General features: G+C 43.8%; 1 protein-coding gene and 1 non-coding gene across 2 annotated transcripts; one reads left to right on the plus strand and one right to left on the minus strand.

Moving 5' to 3' along the window:
* The first annotated feature begins 2891 nt into the window (after positions 1-2891).
* LOC121102978 lies at positions 2892-2999 on the plus strand. The gene has a single exon (XR_005835133.1). It is a non-coding gene; the product is annotated as a U6 spliceosomal RNA (small nuclear RNA).
* A 6922-nt stretch (positions 3000-9921) lies between these two features.
* CLDN25 (claudin 25) lies at positions 9922-10837 on the minus strand. Its single transcript, XM_008690208.1, has one exon. The coding sequence runs from the start codon at positions 10606-10608 to the stop codon at positions 9922-9924; it is 687 nt and encodes a 228-aa protein (XP_008688430.1). The 5' UTR covers positions 10609-10837.
* Between the last annotated feature and the right edge of the window lie 1454 nt (positions 10838-12291).

A 12291-nucleotide genomic window follows, 5' to 3' on the forward strand; every position in this document is an offset into this window, starting at 1 on the left:
CCTTTGGTGTGTGGTATGGCCTTCATTTAAACACATATTTTCCGGAAATGGGGGGGCTCCATAAGCATTTGTCATGTCTCAGTTTTTCTCCCTTAAAAGAAAAAAGCGGTTGGAAGCGCTGAGAATCTTGATGGGGGAGAAGTGACTCTCGAGCAGCCCCTGGTGGTGCCTGGTGTCTCCATGCTGTTTGCTAGTTGCATTGCATGTAAGTATCTGTGGTGCAATTTGTAGAATCTTTTTTTTTTTTAAGATTTTATTTATTTATTTATTTGACACAACACAGGCAGGAGGAGTGACAGGCAGAGGGAGAAGGATTAGCAGGCTCCCCGCTGAGCAGAGAGCCCAGTGCCAGACTCTATCCCAGGACCCTGGGATCATGACCTGAGCCGAAGCCAGACGCTTCACCGACAGCCACGGAAGCGCCCCTGTGATTTGTAGAATTTAGAAGGGAAAAAACTTTTCTCTTAAAACGGACTTTCGTACATTTTGACTGAATGAGCAGTAGGCCATCTTTTCCAGAATTTCCAAAGTGCTTTTGTGTTTCAAAGCTCACTGCAGAGATAATTGTTTCATGGGAAACTGATCCATTTTCTTACCGTTGATTTGCTTTACTGCGTAAGCTTCTGAGTACCACCCTTTGCTGTTTCCTTTTTAATCTCTGTCATTATTGAGTACTACGCACAGCTATATTATTTCACTTATTGTAACAGCCCAGGGATGATGGTGGGGACTGGTTTGTCCAAGGTCCTAGATGTTTTAAGTAGTGAAGCCAGGATGCTAACTCTTGGGGTAGTCTCCCTTCATAGCCTTTTAACAACTGCTCAACTGCCCTTGGTAGTCTTGCAAAATCTTTCGCTTCGTGCCTTTCCGCATTCGTTACTTCCTGGTCAGCTGTTGGGAATCTACAGTTGACCAAGAATGGAGCAGATGGACATTTGTATGTGTGGTGTTGGGTACTTTCTGTCCTTTGGATCCACTCAGACCACCAGGTGGAGTGCTGAGAAGTCATTTCTTTTTCCTCACGTTTGCTGGCTGTTTTAGATACAGCCTGGTTTCTTAAGGGGTCCACAAACTCAGGCTAAGCATGTTTTTTACGTGTTTCAAAGATTGTGAAAAAGAAGGATGAGGGCTGGGGTGAGGGAGCTGGGGGAAGAAACCTACGTGACTCTTAACCTAAAATGTTTCAAGGGTTTGCTCAGGGCACTTGACCTCAGCATAAATTCCCTTGACACTGGTTTGGACTTTCTGTGGTTCGCCTGAATCACAACCTGCTTCTGTTAGGGTTTGTTAGCTCCTTTAAGAACTCTAAGCCGTTTAAACTCTTTTTTACCCTACTTGCTTAAAGAAAGAAGTGTGAAGTAGACGCAACAGTTTAAATAATGAATGAACAGGAGGCAGGGCCCAACGAAGCAGAGGTTGGATAGAAGGGGCAATTCACTGTAGCATAGTTTAGCCATTTTCATTGCTTGGTTTACTGTTCTTTCTTTGTATAACTATACCTTACAATTTATTCTGCTAATTGTCATTTGAATTGTTTCCAGTTTTTGGCTACTACCCATAATGCTGCTGGGAGCATTCATGTGCATGTGTTTCAATGCCCATATGAATGCATTTCCGTTGGCGTGGAACTGTGAGCAGAACTCCTGGGTCATAGGGTATATGGGTCACAGGGACAGAGGGCCGTGTCTTTACTAGGTACTGCTTAAGTTTCCCAAAGCAGTTATACCAACTGAAAACCCCTCTCCCCGCAGTTTACGAGCTCCAGTTGCCCCATATCCTTGATAAAATTTAGTTTTGTCAGTATTTTTGATTTTAGCCATTATAGCTGGTGCGTGATATTGTTTTAATTTGGACTTGCACGCTAACAACGTTGAGCATCTCTTTATATGCTTATTGGCTTGGGCTATTCTCTTTCGTGAAATACCTAGTTAAGTCTTTTGCCAACTTTTTTTGTTGGATTTACTGTCTTGCTACATATTGATTTGTAGGAGTTTTAAAAAATAGCCAGTTATGAAAAATTTTTTGGTTATATGCATTGCATAGATCTTCTCACACTCTGGCTTTCTGCTCCTGATGGCTTGATGAAAACAGCTGTTTAATATTAATGTAGCCCAATTTACCCATTCTTCTCCTTCACGGGTAGTGCTTGTTGTGCCCTGTTGAGGAAATCATTATCCAAGGTCATAAAGACATTCTGTGTTATCTCCCGGAAGTTTTGCTTTTTGACCCTTCCTGTTTAGCTGATGGACCCAGCACCATTTACTGTCTTTTTCCCAGTGCTATGCCTTTGGCATAAATCAAGTGTCTATGTAGGGGTCTACTTCTGGGCTCTTTTGTTTGTTCCATTAGTATGTTTGCTCGTACCAAAATCACATTGTCTTAATTTGCGTAGCTTATCAGTCTTGATTTCCAGTACAATAAATCGTCCAGTTGTGAACGTCCTCAAGATCATCTTGTCTATTCTTAATTTTTTGTATTGCATATAAATTTTGGAATCAGTTTGTCAGTTTCCCACACAGATTTCCAGGGATTTTGATTAGGTTTCCAGTGACTATAGATAATTTGGAGGGACTTGACATCTTCTAATCTATGAATACAATATATCCTGTTTATGTAGGTTTTCTCTAATTCCTTCTTTTTTATTATGTTCAGTTAGCCTCTGTGCAGTATATTAGTTTTTGATGTAGTGTTCCATGATTCATCAGTCATGCGTAATACCCAGCGTTCATCCCAACACATGCCCCCCCCTTAATACCCATTAGTTCTTCCACATCTTTCATATATTGATTCCTAGATTTTTGAGGTTTTTCAAGCTATTGTAAATGTTGTCATTTTGGGAATTACATTTTTAATTGTTTGTTGCTGGTATCTAGATACAAAGTGATGTTTTTGTGCTCACTTCGGCAGCACATATACTAAAATTGGAACAATACAGAGAAGATTATCATGACCCCTTTGCAAGGATGAGCCCAAATTTGAGACAGAAATTGATGTTTGTATATCAACTCTGTATCCAATGACATTGATAAATTCACTTACTAATTCTAATAGTTGATCAGTAGTTTTTTTAAGATTTTCTCTGTGCATAATTATGTTACCTGTGAATGATGACTTTTATTTCTTTATTGCAAGCCCTTACAACATTTTTTTTTTCTTGCCTGATCACACCTACTCGAGGGCCTCTGGTACAATGCTGAATAGAAGTGGTGATAATGGGCATCTTTGTCCCCTAATATTGGGGGAAAGTTTTCAATATCTCACCAATAAGTATGCTGTAGGCTTTTTGTAAATTCCATTGATTATATAAATAAAGATTCCTTCTATTGCTATCCTGCCAAGAGTTTTTAAAAAATTATGAATGGATGTTGAAATTTATCAAATGATTTTTCTAAACCTATTAGAATGATTATATGGGTCTTCCCTTTTTTCTGTTCATGTGTGAATTACATTTATTAATTCTAAATGTTAAACCAACCATGTGTCGCCAATATACACTGTTCATGATATTTTTATGTGTACCTGGAATTTTTCATATTTTGTTTAGGATTTTTGCATGTATATTTATGATACATGTGGCCTTTTCTTATAATGTCCTTGTCAGGGTTTTGGTGTTAAGGTTATTCTGGCCTTAATGAATGAATTGGAAAATATTCTCTAATTTTCTGTGCTCTGAAAGAGTTTGGAGAAGATAGGATTATTTCTTCCTTAATGTCTGGAAGAATTCATTTTTGAAATTGCCTGAGCTTAGAATTGTGTGTTTTGCAGGCATGCTTTTCATTATGGATGCAGTTTCTTTCATACATACAGCATTTTCATATTTGGAGGGTTACTTATGTGAATTTTGGAAATTATTAGAAATTTGTCCATTTCATTAAAATTTAAATTTTACTAGCAGACAGTTCATAATACCTCGTGATTTTTCTTTCTTTTTTTAATGACCTTAGTATCTATGATGTCCTAGTGATGTCTCTTTTCATTACTGATACTGGGTGACATGTATCTTTTTTCTGGTTAGTATTATTAGGGGTTTATTAGTCTTTTCAAAGAACTATATTTTGCTTTTGTTTGTGTTTCTCTTTTGTAAGATTTTGTGGGTTTCTTTTCCTGCTTTTTTAACCCAAAGCTCTCAGGCAGTGTTTCTTAACCTCGACTGCCAATCCAGAGTCAGCTGTGTCACTTAAAGAAAGGGAAAAAAAAAAAAAAACCCAGCAGCTGGGCTTCAACCCTGCAGATACCGACTTGTTAGATTTGGGCTGGACCCCTGTTGTTCATGCGTAGAGGGCCTCCCAGGTGATTTTGATGTACAGTCACAGCTGAAGGCTAGTCCTGCAAAGACTACATCTGAAACGTGATGTACTGTATGTTGGCTAATTGAATTTAAATTTAAAAAAAAAAAGTGTTCCATGGAAAGAATATTGACATCAGAATCCAACACGTCTGAGTTCAAATGCTGGCTGAACCTGTTTTCCTGGTCTATAAAACAGGAAAACACGTACCTCGTAGTTATATTTTAAGAGTCAAGGAAAAAAGAGAAGTAGCAATGACTCAGTGTGAGTAGAGCTAGGGATGCGGTTCTTATGGGGAAATTTGTCACAGGGTGAGAATTTTAAGGGTTGGCCTGACCTGTGCAGGGCCCACAGGTGGGTTCTAAATACCTGATATCTAGAGGGTTATGGGCCTCTGGCAAATTGAAGTGTTTGTATTGGCCAGTCTGACTGGGAGAGAGAAACGTTGAAGGGATCAGAGCTTATGCTGGATAGAAGAACCATGGAATCTTCTATCTGCTTCTCCTGTTTTAGATACATTTTTTTCTTTATGTTATTGAAAGCTTGAACTCAAGAAGGTACAGCAAGTCAATAACTTTCTTTTTGTTTCCACTGCCACTTTCCAATATGATCCTGTGGGTCTTCTTCTTCCCTGCCCCTGACAGCATCTCAGGAAGACAGCATAGCTTTCTTGTCATGTGGGAGTATTAAAACAATGATTTTCCTGTATTGCAGAACCAGACCAATCTAGATCAAAAGTTTACTCATTCGTTTCGCCTCTCCTCTCACCTGAGTTCAGGCCGAGACCTGTAGGTCAGGGACTAGCGTTAAGGAAGGAGCGGTGGGATGTCCTCCCACTCGCCCAGCTCCATGCCCCTCCTCACCCCCAACTCCTGCCTCCTCTAGAGCCTGGGGGAGGAGGCTTTGTAAGAGAAGGCAAAGGATGTTGTCTAGTTTTTAAGTAAAAACAGTAATACCTTCTTGGTTCTCAAATGTCCTTTTTTATGTCAGGAATGCGGTTATTAGCTCTTGTGTGGGATATTTTATGGGTTCTCCAGAGAACCCCGTAGAAAACCTCTGCACTGTCCTTTGATGTGGCTTTTGGACTTCCTGGCTGACCTCTTCCAGACCTTCTAAGCTCCTAGTTAAGTCATTCACCCCTCCAGCAGTGCTCTGGGACAGTGTCACCCAGACTGCATCCACTCGGGCTGTGCAAAGCCCCACAAGGCCCAGGGCAGCTGCTGCCAGCATGCCCCCCCTCCGGCCAGCCTCCTGCCGCAGACCGCCTTGGTGGGCATCAGGCACCCTTCTCTCTGCCTCCACAGCTCAGATCAGGTTTTCTCAAAGACTTTCTTGGGCACCATCCTGCGGGCAGCAGCCACGGGCCCACACACAGAGTTTCTGGAGCTCAGCAGGTGTGCTATGGGTGTGTTTCAGATACCATCTTCCCTCTTAGAAAGAACTCCCATCTCTGCGTGGTTCTCTTGAGGTCCATCTGCACCCTATTCCTCACATGGAAGGGTAGGGAACATCACCATACCCACCAACTGCTATGAATTCCCTTCCAAGAATCCTCCCTAATGAATCTGGGTGCTTCTCGGATGTAGGCTGTTGGATATGGGGTTGGCCAGCTTGGCCCCTTCTTAGAAGCTGTGTGTTGAGCCTCTCTCTTTAGAATAGGGGGCACATTGCTCCCATGGGCCTTAGCTTTGAGATTTTATGGAAAATTCTGAGCAACAGAGAAGTCCATTCTATAAACTGGATGAAATAGCAAGAAGAATGGCTTAAAAAATAAATCCAATCGGAGTGGAAAGTGACCTCTGAGGTCTTCCGTTCTATGTTCGAGGCCAGTAACTACAAACATTTTTCTAACTCTGTCTTATTGTCTTACTCCTAGCTGCTAAGACACATCTCTTGTCCAGAAGCTCATGAAACTATTTCTGACTTCTCTCCCATCCCAAAATGTGTCTAACCCACATTGGCTTCCCTTAGGACCTTTTCTCTAGATCTAGTCTCAAAGGCTCACAAGGGTAACAGATGAGTATTTCAATATGGGCCTTCTGGAATGCCTTAGCTGCTACTGGTGAAGGTTTCAGACCCAAGGCAGGCTGTTGGAGAAGACGGCACTGAGGCACATCCAATTCCAACGACATCAAATTTGGTGAGTCCCTGAGTTATTTTCTCACAATGCTTTGCACATAATAAAAGCTTTTGACTTGGAATTCTGATTGACTGGTATCCTTTGCTGTTTCTAATACACATGACAACACACAGCTCTCCATGGGCAACCGCAATAAAGAAATGTTCCTAATGTTAGGATGATTTGCTGCAAGTCTTTAGGAGAAAAGGCTGAGTTGAAGCTAAGATTTAATTAGCTCTATTTTTATTTCTCATTATTTTCCCNNCAAAGCAGGTAGATGAAAACAGTGGTGGTTTTAAGTGAAACACATCTCCTTCCTCAGACTCTTTCTCTAAACGTGGATTCACATTCCCTTCTGGGAGTGACATGCTGTTGATTACTTGGGAATCAATCAACGATCCCCATCCCATCCCCATTTTTTAAAAAAGTGCTTTTGTGTCCTTTATAAAAAGAATTAGGAAGACAAAATATTTTCTTAACAAATCTTTAGTTTTGTAGTTTGTGTTCTTTTTCTTTTCTTTTCTTTTCTTTTCTTTTCTTTTCTTTCTTTTCTTTTCTTTTCTTTTTTTTTTTTTGGCAGTGGAAGCCACGATCACATGCTGATGATAAATATGCCATTAGCACCTGCAAACATGGGATTAGGATGAGCGCTGTGAGCCACCAGCAGGAACAGGTGAGCCACCTGGCAACAAAAACCCTATTGAAGCATCAACAAAAGCACAAAGGACAAGATTTTTCTTTGCAGGTCTTTGATTTTTTCTTCTGCTTCTGTGCCGGTTTTTCCTTTGGTCTGGTAGATTGGCTCAGCACCCTGTCTTCATGAAGCAACAGGATGGGGTGAAGGAAGATTGCCCTGGCATTGCAGGCCCAGATTCTAGTCCCAAGCAGCTAATGACTCACCGTGGGCATGTTGCCCAAAGCTTCTGAATCTCAAGTTCCTCATTAGCAAAACAAAGAATATCAGCTCTCCCAACCTCAAAAAAAAAACCCTCTCAAGATGTGTTAAGTAAAAGTACCAAAATTCGTGGAGGTGTTTTGTAAACTGAAACCCTGCACAACTGTGTCAGTGGGGATGAGGTGTGAGAGGAGGGGGAGCAGGTATGGCTGTGGTCACCTGGGGGCTGAGTTCCTACTCCTGGCCACATGCTCAGCCTCCTGTGGTCCTGAAGACAGAGCCAGTGCTCCATAAGGGGACAGAGAGTCTCTGCAAGATCCGGCTTCTTCCTGCCTCACTGGCCTTACCTTCTACACTTTTCTCTCTTCATCCAGAACAGCTCTCCAGCCTTCAGTTTTTAGCCAGTTATCACTTCCTTAGGGTATCTGTCCACGACTCCCTGACTGGGTTACAATTTCTCCTATCACGGGATCTTGTAGAAGCATATACTTTCTGAATCTGTCAAGTTTGTCATGGTTACAATTTCCCTTTATCTAAGGATTTCACATTACTATTTCTCTCCCCTATCTGCCTCTATGAGGGGCAGGGATAAATTGTGTCTTTTACCATGTCATTCCCGGTTCCCAGCGCAGTGCCGGGCGTATGGCAGGTGCTCAGTGCGTATTTGTTAAATGAATGAATAAATGACCAGATGGATGAATGATGAGATGGGTCCATCTGGGAGATCCTGTGGGATCCAGGGATAACTCTTGGATATCTGAGCCTCATTCCTGAGAAGGAGTTGACGAAATTGAACCATAGAAAGCCAGAATATGACCTTGGTGCAAACTGTTCTTTTATGCTCAGAACTTTACTTGCCTAAGGTCATTTGGTTTTGTGGACATACAGGGGACATACGCAAAGGACATACATAAATGGGAAAGGTGCTTTCTGGAGAAAGCATGGCTCCCAGAGAGAAGCCCACTCTGGGTAAGAAGGTAAACGTTGCTGGAGATGAAGTTGCCCCTGGGCAGACTCGTTTCCTCAGGAAAACAAACCCAAAACCCATGTTATTTCTCTAAGGAGGGAATTGGCCTGGGCTACGCTGGCAGACTTGTTTATACTCGTGTTGAAGTGTGCACTCCTGCTTGAGCAGCGGCTGTCTGCAGATGCCAGGGCCACTTGATGGAGGAGCTCAAGGCAAGGGAGCACGAGCAGGTGAGGCCTTGGAGCTCAGCAGGCGAAGCGCAGCACCAGCGGTGGTTTAGGGGGGTGTGCGGGGCGGGGGGGGGATGACTCCTCAGTTCTGCAAGCCATCGGGCCTGCCTCTGAGCTTGGCAAGTGACCCGCCTGGGGACATTGGGAGCCAGCACCTTTATTCTCCTGCAGGAATTGTCGACTCTGTCGACTGATTAAGGGAGTGGGGGACAGTTGGCAGTGAGAGGAACGGGGTGGGTAACGCGTAGTGATTTCAGCTGACACACGTCTGTGAGTAATGAGGCTCCTCGTTGAGGGCTCGCACAGATGCCTGAGGAAGACCTGGGGGCAGGGTAGTCAGGCCGCGGGCCCGCCAGGGCAGGTGGGACAAGCGAAGGAACCGGGGTCATTGTTGTGAAGGGGACCTTATTTATAGCCACAACCTGGGTAGATCTGCTGACACTGGGGTTCCATTTTAAAGGATTTATAACGTGATTCTGCCTGTGGCAGAAGACAGTTCTGAGAAGCTGCGAATTCTCCCTACATCCATGCCCACCCACACCGGGCAGTTCCTGGCACAGGCACTCTGTGGTGATCACTTTGTGCCAGTGTGCCTGGAACTCTCCTAGCATTAGCACCGAAAGTGCCCAGTACTGGGCAAACCAGGACGGCTGCTCACCCTACGACTCATTCACACTATTTCTTAACTTCACGCTGGAAAGACAGAGCCAACCACTTACAGCCTCACAATATAGCAGAAACAAGAACATGTCTTCCCTCTGGGCTATTACGAATCCACAGAACCACACAGGTCTTGTGAAGCTCCCCTTCGAATTGCGTACCTGAGAAGGAGAACGAACACGAGGAAGCTTCCTACGTTAAGGTTCTATACAGGGCCGATAATTCAGTTGCATTTGCAAGGCATATTCTCCAGCATTTTTTTTTAACATTTTATTTATTGAGAGAGAGAGAGCCCGCACACGAGCAGGGCGTGTGGGAGGGGCAGAAGGAGAGGGAGCCTGACACAGGCTCGATCCCAGGACCCTGAGATCATGACCTGAGCCGAAGGTAGATGCTTAACCCAGTGAGCCACCCAGGCACCCCCACAGCATTTCTATTTTTATCTACAGTGACTATTCACACTAGATTTTCTATGAAAGATGTACTTTTGCAATATATTTAGTAATGAATCAGGTATATAATTAATGAGTTTAAAAGCATTTTAAACAAGTAAAATCTAAATCAGAAAAACATGTTTGTTAGAAATTCTGCCTTGATTTTTCATTCTGAAATACTGGATCACCAAGATAGTCAAATCCTTAACAAATGGGACAGTGACTACCACCCCCATATAGGCAAATAAATATAGAGTATTGAAGGATAAGGAAGAGAAAGGATTCTACTGACATTTCTTTATTCCAGAGATTCCTTGGCAGTAGCAGTTCCTAGATGAATAGGTTCTTAGGTCTTGGTGTTAGATAGAAGGAGTCATTGGACTCGTCTGCTGGGGCATAGAATGGTGGGGCTGTAGGGCCAGCCATCTGGAGAGAGGGCACATCTTCTTTTCCCAAGCAAGCTGAGAAGATGAGGAATAACCCGCCGAGGGCCAAGAAAATCCCAGCAGCCCAGCCCAGGTAGAGGGCATCTCCAAATTCCCAGCGAGGCACGATCTCAGGGATGCTGTTATCCCAGAAGTCTTGGATTGTGGCATAGGCCACCCAAGAGACTGGAAAGAGGGTAGTGGCTGAAGCTGATGCTTCCAAAGTCCCTCCCAGAAGGCAAAGCCGCCTCTTAAATACCCATCTGATTCTGCGAAACTGGAAGCATTCAGACCCAAAGCCAGAGAGCAGAAGTCCCAGTAGCCCCAGCCCATGGGAGGCTACCATGAGGATGCGTGATACCTGGAGCTCCTGGGGCAGAGACAAGAAGGACTCAAAGGCCTTGCACACAGCAACATCCTCCTGATTCACGCAGACCTCCCAAAGCCCCATGATCCAGGTCTCCATTTCATTCAGTTCCAGATTGAGAGTCTTCCACTGGGGCAGGATGGTGGTGACACAGGAGCAGACCCAGCCGAGGAGGGAGAGGAGCAGTCCTCCAAGCTGGGCTTTCCCGCGGAAACTCCAGGCCATGCTCTTCCCACTACAGAGGCAGAAAGCAAAGGACAGGTGGCTCGGTGACTGGTCAGCGGGGAGTACTTTTGGGGAGGCCCAGTGGAAGGTCTTTCACTTTTGGGGAGGGCTCTCGTTTCAGTTTTTAGGCAGCACCTGAAGCAGGTGCCGGGAACTTGGCAACGTTGGGTTTAGGGGGTGTGCCCGAGATCGGATGTGGGCGTGGGTTCTGAGGGAGGGCCTCATGAGAGGCAAAATCGGTATCTACTGGGTGAGTAAATTCATAAATTGGAGGTAAAATCACTCCCCAGTTCCAAGATGATAATGATGTTCTGGGAATATACAATGATGTAATCTTTCTGGAGGGCAACATGACTTCATATTTCATACTTTTTTTTAAGATTTTTTAAAAATATTTATTTATTTATCTGAGAAAGAGAGAAAGAAACAGAGAGAGGAGGGGCAGAGGGAGAGGGAAAGAAATCCTCAAGCAGACTCCCCACTGAGCACGGAGCCTGACACGGGCCCTGAGATCATGACCTGCCGAAACCAAGAGTTGGATGCTTAACCCAGTGAGCCACCCAGGTATCCCTTACATTTCATACTTTTAAATATGCACTTACTTTGACCCAGCACCTTACCTCCAGGAACTTACCCTACTTTATTGTGAATATATACAGAGATTATGAAATGTCCATTGAAATATTGGTTAGTACTGGACAGCCATTGTAAAGTGTTGTAGAAGAAATTTCAATGACATGAACAATATTTTTGATTCACCGTTAAGTGAGACAGGCCAGCGGCCAGTCAGTGTATAGAGCATGGGTAGTACAAGCTCACTTTTAAATAAGAGTGTATTATCTATATCTACATGTGTACATATTATATACCACAAAATGTTAACCATGGTTATTTTAGTGGAAGGATTATGGATAGTTTTTATTTCCTTATTTGTGATTATCTAAGTATTTTATACATTGTATAAGTGTATCAGTTAATATTTTGGTAAGCAGGAAGAAAATGGGAAATATCCCATCCAAGGAAGCTATCCAGACCCTGAACCCGCCAGGAGGGAAGGGCTGCCTGCCCAAGCTCCTGCCGCCGTAGGACGGTAGCTGTAAGAGGCGGTGCTCATGCTAGCTGTCATTCCTATGTGTTGCTGCTCCGAGAGGCAGGTTTTGACAGCAGAGGAAATAATTTGCATTTATTGAGTATGGCTAAACGCCAGACTTCTGACCAGATACTTCATCCTTATTGAATTTTCATACCACCACTGTGAGATGCATGTTAGGGAACGTGCCAGGGTCCCCCAGCTGGTAAGCAACAGATCTAGCTCCTGAGCAAGGCGTTTTCAGGCCGTGTCACTTCATGTCCCTGTCTCCAGGCCGCCACAGTGACCCCCCCTGCACTGCGCTGACACTGCACGTGGGCGCGGTTCATCTTTACTGCAAAACACTGAAGAAAATGGGGATTTCTTATAATGAAGACATACATGTTGCCCAAAGTATTCCCCTATTCATATTTTAAGCTACTGATTGTCCTGTGGTGCACTAGGAAGGGGAGGGAGGAAGGATCTAAGAAAACAGTACCTTGACTTTATCTGAATGATGCCTCAATACAGTCTGATCAGATTATCAGTGGTGTGTGGGTGCAGGGAGGTGATCAGAACCATCTCAAAGGCCCTCTTTCTCTTTTATGTTTTAA

The sequence above is a fragment of the Ursus maritimus genome, unplaced genomic scaffold (assembly GCF_017311325.1).
Source record: "Ursus maritimus isolate PB19 unplaced genomic scaffold, ASM1731132v1 scaffold_16, whole genome shotgun sequence".
NCBI lineage: Eukaryota > Metazoa > Chordata > Mammalia > Carnivora > Ursidae > Ursus > Ursus maritimus.

Excerpts from the sequence above, each read along its gene's own strand:
- CLDN25 (XM_008690208.1), bottom strand. The coding sequence starts at position 10,608 with ATGGCCTGGAGTTTCCGCGGGAAAGCCCAGCTTGGAGGACTGCTCCTC.